This window comes from Canis lupus, chromosome 11 (genome assembly GCF_048164855.1).
Source record: "Canis lupus baileyi chromosome 11, mCanLup2.hap1, whole genome shotgun sequence".
Classification (NCBI taxonomy): domain Eukaryota; kingdom Metazoa; phylum Chordata; class Mammalia; order Carnivora; family Canidae; genus Canis; species Canis lupus.
In genome coordinates, this window is record NC_132848.1 from 67768542 (window position 1) to 67794472 (window position 25931).

The following is a 25931-nucleotide window of genomic DNA, read 5'->3' on the forward strand; positions in this document are numbered from 1 at the left end:
ACAAAAAAAAATCCTCAGTGATACTTGGGAAAAACAGTGAGACTTTATTCAGGACGGCCACAGCAGGGTTCTACAGTAGGCAGAATGGGGCTCAACAGGGAATGCAGCAGGCCAGGTAGTAGCCAAGGGGCAGGAGGGGTGGGGGTCAACGGAGAAACTACTAAGAGGAAACATCAGGGTAAGGGAGCCGCTGGCTAGTCCCCACCTCACAGGATTCTTGCTGAGGGCAGGCCAGGGGGACCCGACATCACTTGAGGTCGGTGGAGGATAAGGGACCTGATGGAGGTGAGCAGATATTGTGTGTGTGGGGGGGGGAGGGGGGTTAGTTCTGGTCAACCTGACCTAGCAAGGGTTTTGGTAAAACTGGGTTTTACAAGGAAGTGGGCAGATGGGCATAGGAGAAGGTTCGGGAACCTGGCTGAAGTTTGGTCCAGCAAAGAATCTTTGTCAAGTCTGTAGGTCTGACATTCCCCAGGCCCAGCCAGCTAGTGGGGCTCCCTAGGTGTCTCTAACCCTTGTCTGTGACGGGAGTCATTGCTGCAGAAGGAATTCAGACAGGTTTACAAACACCCAGATTTGAGTGGTTAGGAGAAGCATCTCGTGCAGTAAGGGGTTCTTGTCTGAGAGAATCTGCAGTTCAGCAGTAAAGGAAACCCAGCGAAGAGAGGGCTCTGTCTTGGCCAAAGGAGGCATCTTGCTCTGACCCTAAGTAGCCTGGAGCATCAGCTGGATAGTCTCAAGAAGGCTAAAGGCACTTTCTGTCTGTTATCTCCTTTGTTATGAGACCATCTAGGGGAAGCGGTGGGGTTTTTAATCAGCCCCTCTCTGCCTAGAGAGGCCAAAGGCCCAGGCGTGCTGAAGAGACAGCCTCAGGGAGGCTGCCTTGCACCTGCACTTGCTGGGGCTTGCCTCTTAACAGACGGACAGAACCCCACCTGGTTCCTACTAATCACATTTTTATTATGGGAGAGATGAGTGGCTGGGGCGCCTGAGTGGCTCAGGTTGAGCGGCTGCCTTGGGCTCAGGGCGTGATCCTGGGGTCCTGGGATCGAGTCTCTCATCAGACTCCCCGCAGGGAGCCTGCTTCTCCCTCTCCCTGTGTCTCTGCCTCTCTCTCTGTGTCTCATGAAAAAATAAGTAAAATCTTTTTTTTTTAAGAGATGAGAGGTAAGCTCTAGTTGTGTAAGTCGACTTGGAAGAGAACCTGGGATGGAGTTCCCAGCTTAACTCTTTCCGAACCAGCACAAGTTCAGCAGAAGGGATACAGAGATCCTACTCAGTCCTCTTTTCCTGTGGATGAACTCAGTTCTACAAAACTGGGTTATTTTTAGCCTTTGAGGTGAGACTGATCCGCCCCTCTCCTCGCCCATTCCTTTGAAATGCAGAATCCTTTTTGCTCCAGGCCGTGCCAGGGTGTCTGGTTGTTGCCTGCGCCATCCTCGAGCAAAGGCCCAGCAGCAGGGCGTCTGTCCACACCCCGTCGTGGGGAGGCGTGCAGCTGACCTGCCTGTAGGAAGGGTTTAAAGGAACTGAAGTCCCGGAGCTTTCAGCTTTCAGCTTTAGTAGTCACTCCCTTTGTTAATCCAAGCAGATAGGCGGGGTCCAATCGAGCAGTGGGAGGGGACAGAGAGACAGGGGGGTCCGTGGCAGGGGGTTATTTCCAAGGAAGGATTGATTACTCAGGTAAGTACAGAAACACCCTTTCTGCAATCAAAAACAAAAAAATCCCTCACGCCACAGTTTTTGTTACTTAGGAAGGAAGTGTGTCTTGAAAAAAATTACCAAGAAATATTTAAAACACACGAAAAAATGCAGAGTACATTATAACTCACAGATATGAACTCCTAACACCCCGATATAACACATAGCCCTGTTGAATTGTATTCAATTTTAAGGAATAAAACATTACAAATCTCAGCTGAAGCCCTCGGGTACCCGCTCTCCATTTGTCTGCTCCATTTGAGGGGCTGAGCATCTTTCATTCCATCATAAGAAGTTTCAAAGCAAAGAAATAGAAACTTGCCAATTAGCTGCCACTATTGCGACATTCCTTTCACTTGTTCCTCTTCTTCAGGTCAGCTCCGTCATTCTCCTCATCGGCCCGTCGCCCTCAGTTCCAATAAAATGTCTCTGCTACCACCGATGGGAATACAACCTCTAAGTTGGAGGCTGTCGGTTCTGGAATGAGTCTGAAGTGGCCATAACAATTACAAGGGAGAAAACTAAGGCCCCCGTGGGTGAGGTGTCTTTGTGGTGACACTGTGCGGACTCAGGTGTAGAAGGTGGTAAGGAGTGGTGTGACTCTCCCTAGAACCTAGAACCTAATTAAATCCTGCCCAAGGTGCACATACGGTTCATGCCATGGACTTCCTCCTAATCAATGAAAATCTGTTAGGAGGGGATTTATCTTGTTACTTAATATAATGAATGGAATGTTCCATAAAACTTCCTAACTGGGGAATCCTTGGGTGGCTTGGTGGTTTAGTGCCTGCCTTTGGCCCAGGGTGTGATCCTGGAGTCCTGGGATCAAGTCCCACATCAGGCTCCCTGCATGGAGCCTGCTTCTCCCTCTGCCTGTGTCTCTGCCTCTCTATCTCCTCTGTGTCTTTTCATGAATAAATAAATAAAATCTTAAAAAAAAAAAAAAAAGGTAGTTGGCCTCAGAGATCATTAAAACAAAACAAAACAAAAACTTCCTAAATGTAGGAATGCCTGGGGGGCTCAGTGGTTGAGCGTCTGCCTTCGGCTCAGGGTGTGATCCCCGGGTCCTGGGGATGCAGTCCTGTATCGGGCTTGTAGGGAGCCTGCTTCTCCCTCTGCTTGTGTCTCTGCCTCTCTCTCTGTGTCTCTCATGAATAAGTAAATAAAATCTTAAAGAAAAACTCTCCCAACTTCCTAAGTCTGCTTGGGATCTTTAAAACACTTCAGTTGGAGAGTAGGTTTTCATTAGTATGCACGAGAAAGTGTTAGGTAGGAGAATTACACACACAGACGCCTAAAGAAAGAAAAGAAAGAAAAAAATTGGAACCTGCAATCAATGTCTAGCACAGTCTAATAAAATGTCCAGAAACTAGCTGCCCTGGGACTGTACATCCTATTCCTTTATTGGCTGTCTACTATGTGCCAGGAATTAAAGAATGGATAGATCACAGCCCTACAGGAGCACGGGAGAATGAGCATGCAACTTTCACCTGGTGTGGCATTTATGAGCTCACTGACTCGGCTGAGGGGCACAGTGAGTGGCCACAGGAAAGATTTAAAAACTCCTAGAGATGCCAGTTTATTGGTTGGAACCCAAAGCCAGGTCTCAGGAACACCAAGCTTTAACCCAGTGCGGATTGCTTCCCAGAGTTCTCAAGGGATGGCATTAGTTTCTCGCCAGGAATCCAGGCTGGGCAGCGGGCGGGTGGCAGGAGGCCTGGGGTGGTAGAGCGTGGGCCCTGAGCTAGCAAGACCACCTGGGGAGGGGCCTGACGCCCTGACTCTTGGCTGGATGGTCATAAGCCCTAACGCTGAATGGGTGTCAGGCCCCGCCTTACTCCTTGAATCCTTGTAACCTGTGAGGGAGGCACTATTAAATCCTCGTGTACAGAAGAGGAAACCAAGGCTCAGAAAGCTTAAGAACCTTGTCCAAGATCACACAAAAAGGAAACAGCAGGAGCTGAAGTTCTTTCCCAGGCCGGGGACTCCATGGCTTATGACATTTTTTCCCACCTTAATTGAGGTATAATTTACCCACAGTAAAATTCACTCTTTTTAGTGGGGTACAATTCTGTGAGCATTGACAAATGCATACAGTTTTAGGACTATCACCACAGCTACATACACACAGTTCAATTATCCTCAAAAATTCCCTCATGCCTCTTTGTAATCAGTCCCCTCCTTCCACTCACCAGCAACCCTGGGCATCCAGGGATCTGTTTTCTGTTTTGCCTTTTCCAGAATGACATATACATGGAATCCTATAGTCTTTTCAGACTGGCTCCTTTCCCTTAGCAAAATGCATTTGAGATTTCTTCTGTTGCTGCCTACATCTGTTGTTTGTTCCTTTATTGAGGAGCACTGTTACGTTGTATGGACGTACCATAGTTTGTTTCCATTCACTAGGTGAAGGGCATTTGGGTCATGCCTAGTTTGGGGCAATTCTGAATAAGTGTGCATAAACATTTGCGTATGGGCTTTTGTGTGAACTAAAGTTTTTGTTTCTTTTGTGTCGATACCTAGGGATGGGTTTGAATAGCTCATGCTTCTCACTGGGTGCCAAGGTGCTCAGGAGCTGGACGGTCAGAGGTATTCATGGCCCCTCCTTTGGGGGTGAGGGCATGAAGAAAATATTTTTTTAATTATTATTTTTTGAATCACAGCCTTTCAGAAGACTCAGAAGTAATTGTTTTGTTCTAGTCTTCACATTTTTTTTAATTTAGGAAAAAATGATGTTATAACAAAGTCTTAAGCCTAAAATGTGATTTTTAAATCAGTGACAGGTGCTAAAAACTAGACACAACTCTTCTTACTATTTGTAATCTTAGTTCTCACACCTAAATAAAATTCAACCTTTCCCCTGACGATGTGTACATTACTAGGTGTTTTCTATGTCACTTTGAAAGCCATTATGGTCGGACTGGCACGCGAAGGGGAGTGGGTGTGAGGTTTTTCTTTCCCTCCTCCCTAGAAGTCTGCTCTTACCTCTCAGGTTTATATTAACACTAATCCCATTCTCCACTTGCCTAGTTCCTGCCCTTATTCTTACCCATCATCTGCTTTGAAAAAGAGAGCTAGATTCTCAAATGGAAGCCTCCTTACTATATTTGGTTAAAATCTACATTAAGCTGAGGGCATTCAGACATCAGCTACGCCATATCACCTCATTTTATGTCCTGATGTGTGCGTGTAAGCAAATGTGCAAAACCTCCCACTTCCAATGAAAATCTTCTTCCCATTTTTACATGGTGAGTCACTGGCTCTCCCACAAGATGAGTTTTAGTGAATTGACAAAATGAAATAGGACCTGGTGAAAAGAATTCACCTGCTGTGCCTCCCTCATATAGATAGAGGGATCATTTTCTCCTTCTTTGGGCTGGATGTGTGGAGAACCTCACTGAGTTAATGCTTGACTGGTTTCATATTCAACACAAGCACAAGCAAAGATTGAAAAAACTCTCATTGCTGTGCTCTGTTGGGTTCATTTTCAGAAGCCAAGTGTGATATCTCTTGAGGTTTCGGAGGGCTGGGGCCTGTGTTCTCCTGAAAGCAGAGCCTGACAGGAATGCTTCTGTGTGAGCGGTCTATTTGAGAGTGAAACAGGGAAGGAGGAAGAACCAATAAAACAACGTGTTACTGAATTGGCCACCTTCTGAGCAGCTTTATGAAATGCATCTGAGGAACAGTGGGAGGTGAGGAAGAGGAAATGGGGAAGCATTTATGCTTCTGCTCTCAGCCCCTGGTATGCACAGCCCCACCCACACCAATACCCCTACCTACACTTGCCTGATCTGTGGCAGAGTGTGGGGAAAGCCATGATATGATCCCCACATGGGCTCACTGGCTACACAAGTGTCATTTCAACAACTGCTGGTGGTAGTTGGGCTTCAGACTGTTGCTGAGTAAATGGCAAAACTCCCTGGAAACTCCTGGAACCTGGATCCAGCCTTTGACTTCCAATAGCCATGGCTGTGAAACTCTGGTTGCCCCATGTGAGCTGGCAAGAATGGTGCCTGTAGGATTTCTATTTGGAAGAGGCCTGGGGGCAGCTACTGGTTGAGGCTTGGTGGTAGGTCTTGAAGCTGTGTTTGCATAGCAGACATTGCTTTTACTTAGTATGCTAATTTGAGGGTAGTTGGATGATAGTGGGGGCTCTTAGGTCTGGACACAGCCACCAAGGGTGAGGTTCTTTTGAGCCAGTTCTACCCACAGTAGCCCAGAGTCTTCAAGGCTTTCCATGCCTGATCTCTAGCAAATTGTGCAGAGTGCGTGGCTGGGCTCTTTCCATTTCTCATCCTGTGTGCCAATCTGGCCTGCCCACTCCCTCACTGGGGAGAAGTTGAAGGTGAGTAAAGAAGCAATACTCTCCCAGAACAGGAGCTGTAAATGAGGTCTAGGTTGCCAAGCCTTCAGGGAAATATCTTCAATCCCCAAAGTCTGACTCCTGGACTCCAGGCAGTGTGATCCAAGCACAACAGTGAGGGCTGGCGGTTACACAGTGTCCTCTGGTGCCAAGTTTTTGGAGCAGGAGCCATGGCAGTCACACTTACTCAATCAGCCTTGAGACCTGAAGGAAAGGTGACCTCTTTAAGTATGTGATTTGTATTCCTTTATGCGTGTCTTAGCTTGAAAAGCAGTTGCGAATGACCATGTATCTATAATCCTCAGCAGTTGTCTCTTAAACCTTGGTTTTGCCCCTGGTAAACATTACCTTTTCCCCCCCAATTTGCTTTGACTTGGAGGAGGGGGCAGGGCAGAATGATGGAGCAAATTGTCTGGAATCCCCTTGCATTGTGGCTTGGCTAGCGTGTCTTTGCCATGCCGTTCACCATCCCTGATGGCTCTAGTCTTAAGATTTATCTTTTCAACTACTTCTGCCTTATTTTTGTCTCCTCCACCCCCAGATTATAAACTCCTTGAATTTGCTTTATTTATTTTTGATTTAATAACGTTTCGTTTTCCAAAGCATACAGCTGGTAGGACCTGTGTATGCATCATCTTCATCAGCAGCTGGGGCAGCTCCCCCCTTGGTGTTTCTGGGGTAAATGATTTGAGCTCTGTGCCTTGAAGCCAGTTCAATAAATCCTTTACCAAGGAGCTCCTCAAGGGCTGCCCTGGCCAGGGAACCCCGAATCTTTAGTCTCTCAGAGGCAGCAGCTGGGCTTATAAGCTTAGAGTTGGGAACTTCCTTACGGAGTTTGTCATATGTCACTTTGTCAAACAAGACCAGGTCATTGAGCTTGTCCCGAACTTTGCCTTTGGACCATTTCTTTTTGGCCTTGCCCCCAGATTTGTTCACTGGGTCTTTGTCTTTTTTGGGCGACTTTCCAGGATTTTTTTTCTTGATGTCCCTGCAGCATAGTGAAGCTCAGAGAGCAGCTGCTCTCATTGCAGGCTCACTAAGATGTTGGATCAAAAAAACCTCCTTGAATTTACATTACATTTCTCTGTAGCCTGCACAGGGCCTAGTCCAGTGTCTTGGACACAGTAGGAATCAATAAATGTTTCTTGAATCAATAAATGAATAGAAAAAAAAACTCATTAAAATTTGGGAAACGACACTCTAATGGCCTCTGTCTCTACTGGGTCTTAAATATGTTCAAGAAATTAAGTGGTCTTGAGCCCTATCCCCAGCATCCAAATAATGAGTACTTTGTACCAATTCTTGTCAGGTTTGCTTGCTAGCATCTTTGTTTCTTCCACAAACATTTACTGAAGACCATTCCCAATGGCAATCATCAATGGTATAGGCTACAGAGAGAGGCTGCCTTGGTTCAAATCTCAGCTCCTTCTTCTAGATTGCATAACTTTGGACAAGCGACTTAAGCTCTCTGAGCTTCATTTTCCTAATTTGTAAAATGGGAATAATGATAGTGCTGGACTCTATTGAGATGAGGTAATACATATAAAACATTTGGCAGGGACCAAATGAGTGCTCAGAAGAGTGAGATTTGGTGCCTCTCTGTGGGGAACTCGTTACCCAACAGAGAAATGCATGCTAATGCAACCGTGTGTCCTGAGTGTCCCGAAGCCAGCCTGGAAACATTGATTTGAGTGCAAGTAGTTTGTTTGGGATGAGATGCCAGGAAGCCCAGGGAGGGAAGTAGGGAAGGGAGATAACCCACGATACTCTAATAAACAGACTACATTGTGGGCAACCAGGGCCCAGTCCTGCTGGGACCTCTGGGAGACCTCAGAAAGCAAAAGTCAGAGTTATGCCCCCTCCTCCCAAGTGCAAGAAATCTGGGGCATTTTTCACCATCTCCTGTTATTCATTGCTTGAGGGTTGCTCCCAAAGGCTGACCTTTCCTGCACTTCCACACAAAACTCTCATGCCAGGAGTGAAAAGTGCCTACAGAAGACAGCCTGGGGACAGGGTCAGAGTCTCCACTGGACGTGTGGGGACATGGTGAGGTATGGACCATGAAAACACTTGCTATGAGTTGCTCCTGTCATCCGTACAAACCAGTGGAGAAACAATAGTCACCCTGTAAGTTGTCTAAGGGGAGGATTTAGCTGTGGAGCAAATGCCTCTGAAGAGAACCCTGTGGGCTTCTCACACCCAAGGGATGGATTGGGATGGGTGGCTCTCAAATTCCAGCCTGTGCCCTGTGCTTGCAGGGCTGAAGATCAGCTCTGAAAAGGCAGAGACTGCCGCCCAAGGTCTTGGTGAGAAAGGCTCCTGGCTGTCTCACCAGGAGTCTGCAGCCCGGCTGTACTAGCAGTACAGGGCAGGGGCAGGACCGAGCAAGCTCCCAGGTTCAAAGAGCCCAGTGCTGCTTCAGGTACCTCCTCCCACTTTTTATTTATTTATTATTATTTTTTAAAGATCCCATCCACTTATTCATGATAGAGACAGAGAGAGAGACACACACACACAGGCAGAAGGAGAGGCAGGCTCCATGCAGGGAGCTCCACGTAGGACTCGATCCCGGGTCTCCAGGATCATGCCCCAGGCCAAAGGTGGCGCTAAGCCGCTGAGCCACCCAGGCTGCCCTCCTCCCACTTTTTAAACCTGAGATAGCAGAGGAAAAGGGGACAAATGTACCAAAAGTACAGCAAATTCAGGGAAAAGGTGTTGCAGTTTTGCCTTTATATATTCATTACATTCTATCTTTTCCCTGCCACAACGGTCTCCGGAACTTATGGTCAGAAAAAAACGGGCTTGTGAGCAGCACTGGAAGGAATTCAAGTATTCCTTATTCCACGGGCAGTTTTAGAGGGTCCCTTGGGAGCTCGCAGCAAGGCTGGCTCATAGGCATAGCCAGACTAGGAGGTACAAGATGGTGACTTGGAGATACTTGCAGGGCACATTCCATATCCCCATACTTTAGCTCTCTTGGTCCATTTAAAGTGATGATAGTAATTTGATGCCTACAGTTTTGGTATATATATATACATATACACACACACACACACACACATACACATATACACATGTATTTTTTTCTTTATTTTTATTTTTATTTATGATAGAGAGAGAGATTTTTTTTCTTTTAAGATTTTATTTGTTCATGAGAGACACAGAGAGAGAGGCACGCAGGCAGAGGGAGAAGAGGGCTCCCTGCAGGGAGCCTGAAGTGGGACTTGGTCCCAGGACCCCAGGATCACGACCTGAGCCAAAGGCAGATACTCAACCACTGAGTCATCCAGGTGCTCCTGATTTTTTTTATATTCATCGTTGTCTCTATGAGAGCATGAATTGGGGTGAGTAGGATGCCCCCCAAAATTCGTGTCCATCTGAAACCACAGAATTTGACCATATTTGGAATTAGGGTCCTTGCAGATGTAATTAGTCAAGATGAGGTCATATGGAATTAGGGTAAGCCCTAAATCCAGTGTGACTGGTGTCCCATAAGAAGAAGGAAATTTGGACATAGAGACCAGATGTGCAGGGAAGAAGGCCATGGGTAGAGAGAGGCAGAGATTGCAAAGGTATAGCTGTAAGCCAAGGAACACCAAGGATTACTGGCAACCATGAGACGTGGGGAAGAGGCAACAATGGAATCTCTCCTAGAACCATCAGAGGGAGCACAGCCCTGTTGAAACCTTGATTTCTGACTGGTAGCCTCCAGAACTGTGAGACAATACATTTCTGTTGTTTCAAGCCACCCAGTTTGTGTCACTTGTTATGGCAGCCCTAGGAAACCGAAGTAGACTATAGACTATAAGCTCCCCGAGGGCAGGGATAAGTCTTACTCACCTGGGCCTTCCTGCAGTGTTTACTTCAAAGCATGTCGGTTGACTCAAGATGTTAAATGGAGCTTCTTGAAGAGTGTACATTAGCAGAAGGTGTGGTCTGGCTGTCGTCACAGCTGTAGAAATTAGTGGGATCAGATGGGGAGAGTTGGACCCAGGGGCTTGGGATGCTGGGTAGTTGCCTCTTGGGAGGGCTGGACAGTGCTAGGGAAAGGAAACAGCGAAGAAGGAGTTGAAAGGGAGCCAAGATTTCTTTCATCTGCTTCCCAGTTTGGGCTAGAGCTGGCCTGGTTTCAGGGCGCTCAAATCTAATTGTGTGCATTCAGAAAGTCTCAGACACTCTTTCTGGGAGTGGGGAAAATCCTCAGGAATCTAAGGTCCTGACCGTGGATTCCTCCAGCTGGACTCCGGAGGACTGGGTATCACCAGGGGTGGGGAAGGGGGATTGTGGTTTGGAGTTGAAGTCAACTTTCGCAAATAGCCCATTGTTCTCTTTCATCCTTCTGTGAAAGAGGATCAGAAGTTCACTGTATGGCTCTAAGGAAGTTCCTGGCAGCTCTGTTTATAATAGCAAGATTTTGGAAATGACCCAAATATCTGACAATGGATGATTGGTTACATAAAGTATGGTTTAGCCAGACACTGGAATTCTATTCAGCCATTAAAACTGATGTCATGGGTGACTTTTTATTGACATGATGAGAGGATATCATATATAGAAAACACATACATATATACTATTTTACACATATGTGTATGATATATGTATGCAGCATAGGAGAAGACTCATGAGAAGGAGGGAAGACCAAGGTTTTAACAGGAGCTTCCTCTTGCTGGTAAGATTGTGGATGATTTTCTCCTCAACAATGGGCACATATTTGTAATATAAAATTAGAGTTGTTTTTCTTTTTAAAGAATGTTCCTACAGTGTTCTATAGGTTCAGCAATGACTTTCCTCTTTCCTTCTCTCTTTTTTTTTTTTTTTTAAGATTTTATTTATTTATGAGAGACATAGAGAGAGAAGCAGAGACATAGACAGAGGGAGAAGCAGGCTCCATGCAGGGAGCCCGAAGTGGGACTTGATCCCAGGACCCAGGGATCACGCCCTGAGCTGAAGGCAAACACTCAACCACTGAGCCACCCAGGTATCCCTCCTTCCTTCTTCTTTATCAGAACTTACTTTTCTGCCTTTTTTTTTGGCACAGGTTTGTTTTTTTTTTTTCTCTCTCAGAGAGTCAACAGAGAGCCATGATAGCAGCACAGAGAAAAGCTCATTATCAGGGGAGATGGGCAGTCTTGCTGCAGCTTCTGGCATCCAGATCACTGTGATGGTCCTTCCACTTTGTGCAGGAGAGCATAGGCTTCCCTGACTTCAACTCCCAGACCATTCTATGTTGTGTCAGTGCCTCATTCCCTCTGTTAAATCTTGTCTTTCTTGATATCCCAAACCTCACATCATGTCTCTAAATACAATATTGATTTTAAAAAGTTATAGCATTCTACTCCAGTTCAACTCAGCTAGCATTTATTTTACTGCTGACTTTGTGCTAGACTTGATCACCAAGAAAAGGGTCTACCCTTGAGCAGGGACTGTGGCATCTATTAGGTGCCAGACACTTTGTTGAGGACTTTACATACATTCTCTCAATTTAATTGATTTAGTAGTAAGCACTAGTATTTTTGCGGTACAGATAAAAAAATTAAGGTTTGGCAAGTGCTTGGTAATTGTTTAAATAGGAAGACAGGAATTTAAATCCGGTTCTGACTGTACTACTACTAGTACTACTACTACTACTTTACTCTAACTATTACTATTATGGTTACTATGACTACTACTACTGCTACTGCTGCTGCTGCTACTACTACTTTACTCCACCACTATTTACTCTAACTACTGCTACTACTACTTTATTCTTACTACTGCTGCTATTACAACAGCTATGACCGTTACTGCCACTGTTACCTCCACTACCACCATCACCATCACCTCTACTCTTCTCTAGAGGTGCCATTCCTCCTCCTTGTCTAGATTATTTAGAGCCCAAAGTAGTTTCCATTATGTAGTTGTTCAACTTGTATAACAAATTAACAACTTGTTACAGTTTACTTAACAATTTCCCATTTTGAACAACTAGGTACTTTGAAGTATTTCCACTATTATAACAAGACACTGTTATTGTATATACAGACCTTGTGCTGACCTTTAAAAAAGGCCTTACATATTCATATACATTATGTGTGTGTGAGAAAAAAGACTGGAAGAAAATATAATAAACATTTGACAACAACTGCATATAGGGAGTGGGATTGCGCATGGGAAGCTGAGGGGAAATCACTTTCACTCTGAAAGATATAGACTTTTAGAGCAGTTTTAGGTTAACAGCAAAACTGCAGGGAAGGTACAAGGATTTCCCATATATCCCCAGCCCCACCCCTCTCCAGCCTCCTTTACTATCAATATCCCCCACCAGAGTGTTACATTTGCTACAGTGAACCCACATCGGAAGGATATCTTGGTTGCTTGTAAGTTTTGGCAAGGACATTTTGGTTTGCTTCCAAGTTTTGAATAAAGTTGCTATAAACATCCATGTGCAGGTTTTTGTGTGGACATGTTTTCAGCTCATTTGGGTAAATACCAAGAAGCACAATTGCTGGGTTGTATGGTAAGAGTATAGTTTTGTAGGAAGCTGCCAAACTGTCTTCCAAAGTGGCTGTACCATTTTGCATTCTCATCAGCAACAAATGAGTTTCCATTTTCATTCCATTCCATGCTCCAGATCCCTGCCAGTACTTGGTGCTGTTAGCATTTTAGATCTGACCATTCTAATAGGTGTATAGTGGTATTTCCTTATTGTTTTAATTTGCAATTCCCCAGTGACTTATGATGTTGAACATCTTTTTATATGCTTATTTTCCATCTTATCTTCTTTGGTGAGTTGTCTGTTCAGGTCTTTTGCCCATTTTTAAATCGAGTTGTTCATATTATTGTTGAGTTGTAAGAGTTCTTTGTGTGTTTTGGACAACAGTTCTATATTAGGTATGGCTTTCACAAAAATTTTCTTCCAGTCTGTGGTTGTCTTCTAATTTTCTTGAGCATTTTCACTTTTTACTTTACACATTTAATTTTTTTTTTTTTGAGAGACTATGCCTGCATATATGTGCACAAGTTGGGGGTGGGGTGAGGGGTGAGAGGGAGAGACATAGGGAGAGGGAGAGAGAGAGAGAATCTCAAGAAGGCTCCATGCCCAGTGCAGAGTCCAATGTGGGGCTCAATCTCACCACCCTGAGATCATGACCTGAACCGGAATTAAGAGTAAGACATTTAACCAACTGAGCCACACAGGCACCCCTACACACTTCATTTTGGTTGATTTTCTTTCCCAAAGGGTGTGCAGTGTTTTCCATGATAAAACAAAAATTTTTTAAAACATTGCTTTCCAATGCATTCAGAAGCATACAAATAACCTAGGATTTATCAATAACATAATGGCTTTTAGAAGAATTTCTGGGCAAAATAAAACATTTCTCCTAACCAGAGAGCTAACATTCTGCCCTGACCCTGTAAGGAAAGAGTACTAAGCATGTTCAGTATCTCCCACTGGAGGTAATGAGCTTTATCCCAGCTTGTGTGTGGTTATGACTGTATCATGTATTTCAGAGTTTAATGATTATATTGTGCATTTATATGTCTGATAGGGGCTTGGATAAACAGTAGAGTCTCTGCCTCCCTGAAAAGAAATCCTAATGAATTGGATTTCTTTTAGCTAAAGGAAGATGGATGGAACCAGCAGCATCAACTAAAGAAAGCAGAGAAAGGTTTAGAAAGAGAGCATACTGGAGGCAGAAAAAGACATTTGGCAGAGGATAGACTTTTTTTTAGCTTATGAGCTTGTATGGCCCTTTGTAGGAGGAAGCTCCATATTTATGGTCAAAGGTCTTAGGTCCCAGACCATTCCTACTATAAAATGCCTGTGGGACTTAAAGTGATAAGCTTTTTGAGCCAGTTTCCTTATTTTGGAAAATTCAGATGATAACAATAGTAATTATCGTACAGGGTTGTTATGGGAATGAAATGATGCTTCAGTTTCAAGGTGCTTTGTAAAGAATGAGGTGCTTGTTCTAATGTGTGATCCAAGTATTCCTTTGGTATTTAGACAGACTGTTCGAATGTCTCCTGTGTGCTAAGCCCTGGGCATGCAAGAGGCATTAATGCCTGGTGTTTACCTTCAGGAACCTGTCAGGCAACATGAAAGGTCAGATATGCGAAAGAACCATCCCAATACTGTTGCCCTGGAACTCATGCCATATAACTTGCTCCTTAAAAATATAGGGTCACCTGTGTTGTTCATTAATGCTCTTCTCATCTTCCAGTGTAGACTGCAGGCTCTCTGAGGATCGGACCATGGCTTTTACTTCCACAGCAATTTATATAGTGTTGAGTGAATAATATCTATTACCACGTATGAGAGGACTCTCCCCAGACTAGGCTTTATGTTAAGACCTTTGAGATATATATTTAGATACATCTAATGTATCTTTAAAACAACTTAAGAGGTAAGTAATACTACAATTTCAACTTTACAATGAGGAAATGGAGGCAAGAACAGATAAATAACTTGCACGAGGCTTCTCAGCTGTTGAGTGGTCGAGTCAGAACTCTTCTGGTTAAGAGACTCATGAGATCACGACCTGAGCCAAAACCTAGAGTTGGATGCTTAACTGACTGAGCCACCCAGGCTTACCTCATGCTTCCTCTTAAACTCCACATGAAGTAATTTCTCTACTTTAGGCCCTGAGATGAGTTTAGTAACTAGTCAACAATTTCCAGAGTTCCTTGCAAATGAATAGGGGCTGTGAAGTCTAGTAACTTAAGGTTCAAATTCTGACTCTACCACCCAACAGCTGAGATCCTCTCCCTCAGCCCCCTTCCCCTGCTCTCTCTCAAATAAATAAATAAATCTTAAAAAAAAAAAAAAAAAAAGAGGAAGCAAGAAGTGAAGTGTAAGGGAGTTGAGAGAGGTGAGAGGGAGCCTTTGGGCTTTTGTCATGTCTCTGGGGAAACATTCCTGTAGTTGGAGACCACACGCATATTCCTGGTCCTGCTTTGTGAGAATGGAGAATGTTTTCTAGCTCCCATTAAGCAGCTGCCTATTAAAAACCTAGTGGGTTCCCCACACGAGGACAGGGCAGTCAGGATGAGGACCCAGTGTCCTCATAGGGTAACATGCAGAGTCGAGTCCAGGAGCTGAGTGGATTGGGGTGGGGATCATCTGGGATGCTGCTTACACAGAGACCAAGTGATAAAGAGGAGATGAAAGTAAAAGCTGGGAAGGGGCGACACTAGGAGGAATAGTGAGGCAAATTAGTAGACAAATGGAGCCATGCATGGAAAAGTTTGGGTCTTCATGGTTCTTATTCTTTTAAATGAATGTCATCAGCTCAATCAGAATCCAGGAGACAGCTCCTGGAGGGGGACTGTCAGCAGCAGGGAGAAATGCTACCACTGTTGGGCCTGAAGTAGCAGGGGGACAAGAGCGGATACTGGAGTCCCCTAAGAGCTTTAGCTGTAGGGATGCGCATCCCCTGGACAGGAGCTGTGGCCTCAGTAGAGGAACACATGCCAACCTGCAGCTTGGCAGGAAGTGAACGAGGGGGATAACACTCTTAACTTCTCTCTCTGAGATTCTCGGATTTCCTGCCACTCACAGAGGCTTCACCCAACCAGATGCCAGAGAGCAAGAGAGCTGGCTCATGCTATTTATGGTGATCAGCAATCTGAACACAGGGCAGAGGAAGATGGATCTGGAGGGGCAACAGGAGAACATCCTGTGCATTTATTCACAGAAGTGCTTAGCAGCTACTCTAAAAGCAACCAAGAGGCTATCAGTAGGGAAGTACCTGAATAAACTGTGATATGTCCACACTAGGAAACACTATACAGCTGTTGCAAAAGTAGAATGGATCAATAAGTATTGATATGGATGGATCACTGAGATATATTGAGTGGCGAAGCAAATTGCAAGAAGATGCTAAGTAGGATGGCATGTTTATCACACATGTGTGTCGCTACCGTAAGTCTATTAAATACCCCAAGCCTACTGTCTACTTCAGTGTGTTGTGTGTGTATATATGTAAAGTCTGGAATGATAAAAGTGGTTTGCACTGGGGAGGTGGGAGGAGGTTCAAACAAGGGAGACAAAGAGGACCTCCGTAGTGATAGACCCTGTGGGTTCCATTTCCTACCCCCACCCAATTCTTCATGCGAATGATTCAAATTTTGTTCAGGTGTCAAAGGGCAGCATTTGCTCAGGGAAGAAAGGTCCAGACTTCGAACGTGGTCTAAGCCAAGTCTGTCACACCGCTTCTCTTTGCCTGTGATTTGCCTACAGGCAGGTATGGGACTCAGTCTGCTGGGGACTCAGAGGAAGTATTTGTTTGCTCTGACAACAGAGTATAGTGGACGGAGAGGTCTGCCTCTCTCCTTCCTGTTTGTCTTGGGTGATAGCGCTTGAAAATGTGATGCTTGGAGCTATGACAACCATCTTATGACCACGAGAGAAAGGCCAGGAGAACTGTAGAGACAGCAGTCCAGCATCCTGACATCTTCTTGCTGTTCCGCGGCAGACAGGATTCGACTTCAAGCTTCTCGTTGCTGGAGATATTAAAACGCCTTTCTTGCTTAAACCACGGTTAGCCAAGCATTCTGTTCCAACCAAATACGTCCAAACTAACACAGCAGCTCAATCTGAAAGAGATTAGGTAGTTTCTCAGGAGAATTTATCCCTGTGCTACTTGTGTTCAACTTTGTTGGGGGGGGGCGGGGGGGGGGTGTAAAGCTACCTCAGGCACTTATGCTTCATCTCCGGAAATGACCCGGCTCACCTTCTGCTGGCTACCTGAGGCTCTCTCTGCCTTTCAGGATCCTCGTTGGCTTCTGACTCCACACTATGTGCTGAGCTGCCTCGATTGATGACTCCGGTGGACAAGACTTGGGGACCACATCCCCTCACCCCTCCTGGGGCTGCTCTATCGCCTCCCCACCTCAGGCTGGGGGATCCACTACCTGGGGCTGCACTTCCCACAGCCGTCCCCACAGGGGTTGGGAGTGCCCCCGAGTAACAAAAGAGGTCTGGGGAGACTGGAGAGATGCTGAGTCCAAGAGGCCAAGAGGTTCAGGCCTAAAGCAAAGGGGACCAAGGTGGAAGACCACCGTGCAGGCCGAAGGCTGTTCACAGGCCCTTGTGATAGGCTGAGGAAGAGCAGCTGAGGTTTTAGTTGGGAGCCCAGGGTGGGGTGCCGAGGAGGGAACTGGAGTGTGAGTTGCCCCTTCCCTTCACGATGGATGATGCAGGGCAAGCTTTCTTCATTCTTCAGGGCAAGGGCACAGAGATCTCTGGGACGCTGTTTCCAAGGGCATCTCAAGGAGCTCCCTCTCATAAGGGTTTCCTTTGTGGCACTGGGCAGCCAGTCCCACGTGAACAGAACATTTCGTGGCAGCAGGGCCCGGCCGGGGTGGGGAGACGAAAACGGCGCTTCTGTCGTTTCTTCACCCCTTGAGGTGGTAGGTACTGGTTTCCTCCACCCCTGTCTGCTCTTTCTTTCCAATCCTACAGAGGGCTTCAGGCGCACGTTTGCAGGGCATATACCTGCAGGTGCAGGCTCAGAAGGGGAAAGGAGAGGATAAGGAAGAGCCAACTTCTGCCTCAGATGCCAGCCGCCTTATTAGGCATGCTTCCCTCTTTCTGTTTTTTGGAAAGGCTGAAAATAAGCCCTTTTGTAATACAGACGTGTAAATCACACTTCCCTGACGACTTAACAAGCCGCAGCTGCTTAGCAAGCCTCCTTGGGTCGTTGGGTCCGCAGGCACTTCCTAATCCAGAACGTTCCGACGACGTTTCCAGGCAGTTTACCTCGCTGCTTGCAAGCTAGTCGAGGGGCTCCGGAGGAGACCCAGCGCGCCCTGGGCCGGAACTCACCACCAGCGTCTCCACCGCAAGCTCAAGACTTCGGGAAGCCGTTGCTCCGCTCCCTTCCTCGGGTCAGGCCGCCGCATCCCTGACAGCCTCACCTGGAACGGACCGCGGCGACCCGTCCTCCCACAGGCCCCACAAGGGACCTGTCCGCTTCACACGGGCCGGGCCGGTTAGTGGAGCAGCCCGGGGCGTGACCCGAACTCAGGACTCCCAGTCCACGTGCTTCCCACGAAGTCCTACTTTATTAATTTCTTCTTTTAAAAAAAATTAAAAAAAAAAAAGACTGACAGAGAGCGAGAGAGCGCGCGCCAAGCAGACCCTTTTAGACCGACCCTGCCCTGACCCGACCCCGACCGCGCCCCCAGCTGAAGGAAGCTGCCAACACACCGAGCCCCCCAGGCGCCCCTGCTAATTTCTTAGATTTTTTTTCTTTTTTTTTTTTTACCTCTTCCCTTTAAGTTCTTATTTTGGAAAATTTCAAACATACCCAGAGTAGAGAGCCGGGCGCAGCAGCCCCCGCACCCCTCCGCCGCGGGGGCTCTGGAAGCTTCCGTCACCCCCGTCAGCTGCTGCGGACCGGCCGCCCCTCCTCAGGAGTCACCAGAAGGTCACAGCAGGAGCTTCACGCTGCCTCACGCGCCTGCGTCGTGCACGTCACGTCACGTCGCGTCACGTCGCGTCCCTTACGTCACTCACGTCGCCCCATCACGTGGTAACTTTGTCCTCTCAGAGCGTCGCGGGCAGAAGGGCGTGTTCCGGAGTCAGGTATTTGGAGAGACAGAGACGTTTGCGTGACTTTGATTACAGCGTGTTCTGTTCTCTTTTATTACTAGTTTTTATTGTTAATCTCTTACTGCGACTATTTTACAAACTAAGTTGCTTTTTTTTTTTTTTTAAGTATTTTACTTATTCATGAGAGACACAGAGACGTGGGCACAGGGAGAAGCAGGCTCCCCGCGGAGAGCCCGGTGCGGGACTCGAACCCGGGACCCCAGGATCGCGCCCTGAGCCGAAGGCGGCCCCTCAACCGCTGAGCGCCCCGCCCCCCCCGGAGTCCCTAAGTTTTGTCATAGGTACGCATGAGTAGGGGTTAGTACTCCCTGCACTCTGAGGCATGCACGGGGGAGGGGGGGACTTGAAACCGTTTTCTCTGGATAAGGAGGGAGACTACTGTGCCTGAGCACCCACGTACCCACCATTCAGTCTCTATAACTGTCTTTGTTGTAATGTTCTTTTTTTTTTTAAAGAGTTTATTTATTTATTTATTTATTTACTTATTTATTTATTTATTTGAGAGAGAGCATGAGTGGGGAGGGGCACGGGGCGAAGTAGACGCCCCCCTGAGCAGGGAGCCCAACCTTGGGGTCAGGACCTGAGACAAAGACAGACGCTTAAGGGCCCGAGCCACCCAGGTGTGGGGTGTGACGTTCCTGCTTGGCCCCAGTCCCCACCTTCCCCGTTTTGCAAGCAGACGGGCTTTATACCGCCCTCTCTGTGGATACAGCAGTGTGGATCTCCAACAGAAAGCTTTAAAAAAAAAAAGAAAACAGTATGAAAAAAAAAAAATAAATAAAAAAAAATAAAAAAACAGTATGACCACAGTCCTAGTGTCACACTCATAATATTAACAACATCGTGATACCTAACACGTCCTTAGTTTCTCCAGTTGAATCAGAAATGCCGTTTTGTGGTTTAATTTTTTTCCTTTTTCCGCCCCCCTTTTTGTGGTTTAAATCGGGATCCAGACACGTCCACACGGCGCATTTGTTGGTTTTCAAAAAGGTGCTTTTAAACCGCGATCGTAAAAAAATAAAAAAAATAAAAAAAAATAAACCGCGATCGTCCCTCTTCGCATGCACACCCCAACGCCTTCTATTTGTTGAGAAAGGTAGGTCATCCGACCTGTAGAGTTTCCCACATTCTGAATTTGGTGGATGGTGTCCTTTTTTTTTTTTTTTTTTTTTAAAGATTTTATTTATTTATTCATGAGAATACACAGAGAGGAGAGAGAGAGGGGCAGAGACACAGGTAGAAGGAGAAGCAGGCCGTGGGACTCGATCTCCGGTCTCCAGGATCACACCCTGGGCTGAAGGCAGCGCTAAACTGCTGAGCCACCAGATGGTGTCCTGCTGGTGTCCTTTAGCATATGTCTTCACCCCATCTCTTGTGAATTGGTACTTAGATGTAGAGCAGTTGTTCCTTTTTTTTTTTTTTTTAAAGATTTTATTTATTTATTCATGAAAGACACAGAGAGAGAGAGAGGCAGAGACACAGGCAGAGAGAGAAGCAGGCTCCACACCGGGAGCCCAACGTGGGACTGGATCCCAGGTCTCCAGGATCAGGCCCTGGGTCGAAGCCAGGTGCTAAACCTCTGAGCCACCCCAGCTGCCCGAGCAGGTGTTCTCTACACTGAGGAGATCCCCACCTCCGTTCACCTCAAGGGCATTTGGCAACATGTGGAGACTTTTTTTGGTTGTCACAACTGGGTGATGCTACTAGCATCTGGTGGGTAGAGGCCACGGATGTTGCTAAACATCTATACATATGAGAAAGAACTATGTGTTCCCAGATGTGAATTTTGAGAAACCCAGATAAGAGACCTGATTAGATTTAAGTTCTTCTCTTGTTTTTTTAAAAAGATTTATTTATTTATTTATTTATTTATTTATTTATTTATTTATTTATTTATTTATGATAGACATAGAGAGAGAGAGGCAGAGACACAGAGACACAGGAGGAGGGAGAAGCAGGCTCCATGCCGGGAGCCCAACGTGGGATCTGATCCCAGGACTCCAGGATCGCGCCCTGGGCCAAAGGTAGGCGCTAAACTGCTGAGCCACCCAGCGATCCCCCTCTTTTGTTTTGCTTCTTCGGCAAGGATATTTCATAGGTGGTGCTTCATACTTCCTATTGGATCCCAGGGGAGGACACCACGTCTCATACTAAAGTGATGTTAAGGTTGATGGGTGGGTTTGAGAGGTGTCAGTCTGACACATCCATTATAAAGTTAGCCAAACAGACATTTGGGGAGTAAACAAGCACTATTAATAGATGAAAAATGGGAATGTCTTGGCAAACGTGTCATCTTTTGACTTTTCAAGAACTTTATTCATTTCTAATCGATTTTCTTACACTCCCCCCTTCCCACAATGTTTACAAAAGTTACATAGGCACATGATTTTAAATGGAGTCCTTCAATTCTTGTTGCTATAGGAATTCCCTTGTCTCTATTTTCTCTTCCCAAGAGGCAACTACTTCTTTTTTCCAGCTGGTTCTTTTGATGTATATCTTTGCATATCCTAATAACGGGCATAAATTGTTGCTCCTTGGGCAAATTATTTTTGGCCTTTTCTAATGACATCCCCTAAAGCATACAATAATTTCTCTATTTTAATAATGTTCCCTAGCTTTAGGGATAGAAAAGGTTTAAGCACCTTTTCTATCTCTTCATGTTCTCAGGACAAATTCTAATTTTAATTGTCTGCTCATGTTCAAGAGGGGGATATTAAAAAGCCAATCAGAAGCTCTGACCTCAGGATCTCACAGATGGGGTTTGTTGTGAGCCTCATTGTAGGGTTACCTGGCTATACTGTTGTTTTTTTTTTTTTTTCGGGGAACCCCCAATGTCAGAATGTTTATTTTCTTGAGCCAATAAGATAGCTTAGAGAAGAGTTTTCCAGTCTTCTGCCTGGATGTGATAGGCCTGGTTGCCAGGGTTCCAGGAGACAAGGTGGGCAGGGCTGTAAGTCTCAGCCTTCAGTATGTGGACTTTCCTATTTGTTTCTTTTTGTAATTTCCTTGCCATCTTTTGGGCATTCTGTCTTCCAGTGCCCAGGCCCTTTGTTAACTTCCTCCAGAGAGTAAACCTAAATCTAATGTCAGGGTTATGGAAAACCAGTGGACTAGTTGGATAGGAGCTACTTAGGAGCCTTAGGATTAAACTGTTTTATTAAGATATAATTGTCATAAAATAAGTAGCACTTATTTATGATATATAATATCATAATTATGTATACAGTCATGAAATCATCACTACAATCAAGATGATGAATATATTAATTACCCCTATTCTGTCTTCATCCTCAGACACTATTGATTTGCTGTTACTATAGATCACTTTGCATTTTTCTATTCAAATTTTGTATAAATTGAATCATACATCATATGTTTTTTTGTTGTTTTTGTGGAGAGGAGTTCTGGCTTTTTTTTCTTAGTATAATTATCTTGAGATTCATCCATGCTATTGAGTGTATCGATAGTTCATTTCTTTCTATTGCTAAGTGGTATCTCATGGTATTGATATGGCACAATTTGTTTATCCATTCATTTGTTGATGAACATTTGGATTGTGTCCAGTTTGGGGTTATTACAAATGAAGCTGCTGAGCGTGTTCACATGCAACTTGTTGTTTGGGCATAAGTTTTTCATTTTTTAAAAAAAGACTTATTTATTTATTTGAGAGAGCGGAAGCGAGTACACAAGAGGGAGGGGCAGAAGAAGAGGACGAGAGGATCTCAAGCAAATGCTATATGGAGTGCAGAGCCGATGAGGGGGCTCAGTCTCCTGACGCTGCGATCCTGACCTGATCAGAAACCAAGAGGTGGATGTTTAACCAACTGCACCACTCGAGCGTCCCCATGGTTTTTCATCTTTCTTCTGGTTAACACCTAGGAATGAAATGACTGGGCCACATGGTGTATATTTAACTTTGAATGAAAAGTTAGGTGTATATTTAACTTTGAATGAAACTGCCATGCTATTTTCCAAAGTGGTTACACTGTTTCACATTCCCACCAGCAATGAATGAAAACATTCTAATTGTTCAACATCTTTGCCAACACTTGATTTGGTCATTTGAATTTTAAAGGTTCTAGTAAGTGTTTAGCAGTATTTTATTATGATTTAATTTGCATTTTCTAATGGATAACAATGTTGAGCATCTCTGCATGTGTTTGTCATCTGTATATCTTCTTTGGTGAGTGGTCTGTTCAAATCTCTTGCATTTACAAAATTTGATTATTTTGTTTTTTTTATTGAGTTTTAAGATTTCTTCACATATTTTGGATATAAATCCTTTATCAAATGTGTTTGACTTACATGATTTACTCTCAGTCTGTGGCTTGTCTTTTTTTTTCTCTTAGCAATGTCTTGCAAAAAGCAACTGTTCTTAATTTTGATGAGATCCAATATATCAATTTTTTTTCCTTTTATTGATTGTTCTTTTGGTGCTATACCTCAGAATTTTTTGCTTAACTCAAGATCAGAAAGATTTTCTGCTGCTTTCTTCTAAAAGTTTATACTTTTAGGTTTTATTTAGATTTAGGTCTGTGATCTATCTTGAGTTTTTTTTATATGGTATGAGATGTGGGTCAAAGTTGTATTCTGTATGTGGATATCTAACTGTTCCATGGCCATTTGTCAAAAAGACTTTGATTTCCCCATCAAATTGCCTTTGTACTTTGCAAATATTTTTTTGGTATACTCTATTTTGTTGTTCTATTTGTTTATCTTGAATTTAATACCACACAGTCTTGATTACTATAACTATATGCTAAGTTTTGAAGTTAGGTAGCCCTCCACATTTCAAAGCTGAATTGTTGCATTGTCTTTTGCAATATTTAAAAAAGATTTTATTTATTTTTTCATGAGAATACACAAAGGAGAGAGAGAGAGAGAGGCAGAGATACAGGCAGAGAGGGAAGCAGGCTCCATGCAGGGAGCCCAACATGGGACTCGATCCTGGGACTCCAGGATCACACCCTGAGCTGGAGGTGGTGCTAAACCGCTGAGCCACCCAGGCTGCCCTGTCTTTTGCATTGTAAGTGAATGATAGAATGAGCTTGTCAGTTAAAAAATTACATTTATATTGTTAATGTAAAAGTTAACAATATAAAATAAACATAAGGGTATAATGTATACATATATGGTAATATAATGTATAACATAAAAAGCCTGCTGGGATTTTTTAAAAATTTAAATTCAGTTAGCCAACATATAGTAAGTACATCATTAGTTTCAGATGTAGTGTTCAGTGATTCACCAGTTGGGTATAACACCCAGTGCTCATCACATCATGTGCCCTCCTTAATGCCCATCACCCAGTCACCCTATCCCCTCATCCACCTCCCCTCCAGCAACCCTCAGTTTGTTTCCTATAGTTAAGAGTCTCTCATGACTTCTCTCCCTCTCTGATGACTTCCCATTCAGTTTACCCCCCTTCCCTTATGGTCCTCTGAACTGTTTCTTATATTCCACATATGAATGAAACCATATGATATTGTCTTTCTCTGACTTATTTCACTCAAGCCCACTAGGATTGTATTGTATCTATAGATCATGAGGGAAACGTACATCTTAGCAATATGGAATATTTCAATGCAAGAAAACAGTATATCTCTATTTAAGTATTCTTTCATTTCTTCCCCATGTTTTTTTAGTTTTTATTGCACATCTTTTGTCTTATTCTTTCCTAAGATTTTCATATTTTTATTTATTTAATTTTAATTTTAAAGATTTATTTTTATTTATGATAGACATAGAGACAGAGAGGCAGAGACACAGGTAGAGGGAGAAGCAGGCTCCATGCCAGGAGCCCAACGCGGGACTCGATCCCGGGACTCCAGGATCGCGCCCTGGGCCAAAGGCAGGCGCGAAACCGCTGAGCCACCCAGGGATCCCCAGATTTTCATATTTTTAGATGGAATTGTAACTGGTATTATATTTTAAATCCTATTTGTCATTATTATTGCTAGTATGAAGTAATATAATTTGATTTTTTACATTGCTTTTATACACTGAAACTGGCAAACTCATTATTAATTCTAGTAGCTATTTTTGTAGGTTGCATAGGATTTTCTACATAGACAATCATGTCACCTGTAAATAAAGACAGTTTTACTTCTTCCTTTCCAATCTGGATGCCTTTTGTTTCTTTTTCTTGCCTATTGTACTGGCTAGGACCTCTAGTTCAATGTGGGATATGAGTGATGAAAACAGACATCCTTGTTTTTTTTTTTTTTTTTAAGATTTTATTTATTTATTCATGAGAGACACAGAGACAGAGACATAGGCAGAGGGAGAAGCAGGCTCCCTGCGAGGAGCCTGATGTGGGACTTGCTCCCAGAATTCTGTAATCACGCCCTGAGACAAAGGCAGACACTCAACTGCTGAGCCATCCAGGCATCCCCCTTCCCTTGTTCTGATGTTAGGGGGAAGATAATCAGTCTTTCACCACTAAGTATGATGTTGGCTGTTGGTTTGTCATAGGTATTTTTATTAGGCTGCAGAAGTTCCCATCGATTCCTACTTTGAAATGAAACAAAAGTTAGATTTTGTTATGTGCTTTTCTTGCACCTTTCAAAAATAGTCACATGGTTTTTCTTTTGTAACATATTAATATCTTGGGTTAAATTGATTGATCTACAAATGTAGATCAATCAAAGGTTGTTGCAAATCAACCTTGCAACTCTGGGATAAATCCTACTTGCTCATAATATATTATTCTTTTAACATACTGTTGGACTCAATTTGCCAAAATTTTGTTTTAAGAAATTTGCATCCATGTTCATATGGAACACTGGTGTGTAGTTTTTCTTTCTTACAGTGCCTTTGGCGTGGTATCAGAGAGTGCTGGCTTCGTAGATTTCCTTTTTTTCTTTAATTTTTTGTAAGAGTGTATAGGATTAGTATTGTTTCTTTAAATTTTGGTGTATGATTTCCTTTTTTCTGCTTACTTTGGATTTCATTTGATCTAATTTTTCTGGTTTCTTAAGTTGGAAGGTAACTGAGGTTATTGATTTGAGACTTTCTTCTTTTTATTTTACCTAATTTAATCGTTTGGTGCTATAGATTTCCCTCTAAGTTCTGCTTCAGCTGTATCCCACAAATTCTGATATATTGTGTTTTTATTGTCCTTCAGTTCAAAATACTTCCTAATGACTTTTTTGATTTCTTCTTTGACATATGGGTTAAGAATTATAATTAAATAATATAATAATATTTTGTTTTCAAATATTTGGGATTTTTAAGGTATGTTTTCTTTATTGGTTTCCTCTCTTT

General features: G+C 44.1%; 1 protein-coding gene and 2 long non-coding RNA genes across 4 annotated transcripts; 1 reads left to right on the top strand and 2 right to left on the bottom strand.

The window, feature by feature from the left end:
- On the bottom strand, positions 1–18509 carry LOC140600383 (uncharacterized). 2 transcript variants are annotated; one of them, XR_012003646.1, is made up of 4 exons: positions 18361–18509; positions 9905–10104; positions 2020–2189; positions 1–1503 (listed from the first exon to the last, which is right to left on the bottom strand). It is a non-coding gene; the product is annotated as an uncharacterized lncRNA (long non-coding RNA). The 2 variants fall into 2 exon arrangements; XR_012003645.1 differs by having other exon boundaries at positions 1–2189.
- Positions 6644–7698, bottom strand: LOC140600485 (small ribosomal subunit protein eS25-like). The gene is made up of 2 exons (XM_072768763.1): positions 7682–7698; positions 6644–7052 (listed from the first exon to the last, which is right to left on the bottom strand). The coding sequence occupies exons 1-2, from the start codon at positions 7696–7698 to the stop codon at positions 6644–6646; spliced, it is 426 nt and encodes a 141-aa protein (XP_072624864.1).
- Positions 17800–24841, top strand: LOC140600384 (uncharacterized). The gene is made up of 4 exons (XR_012003647.1): positions 17800–18638; positions 18772–18946; positions 20572–20689; positions 22334–24841. It is a non-coding gene; the product is annotated as an uncharacterized lncRNA (long non-coding RNA).
- Positions 24842–25931: the final 1090 nt, after the last annotated feature.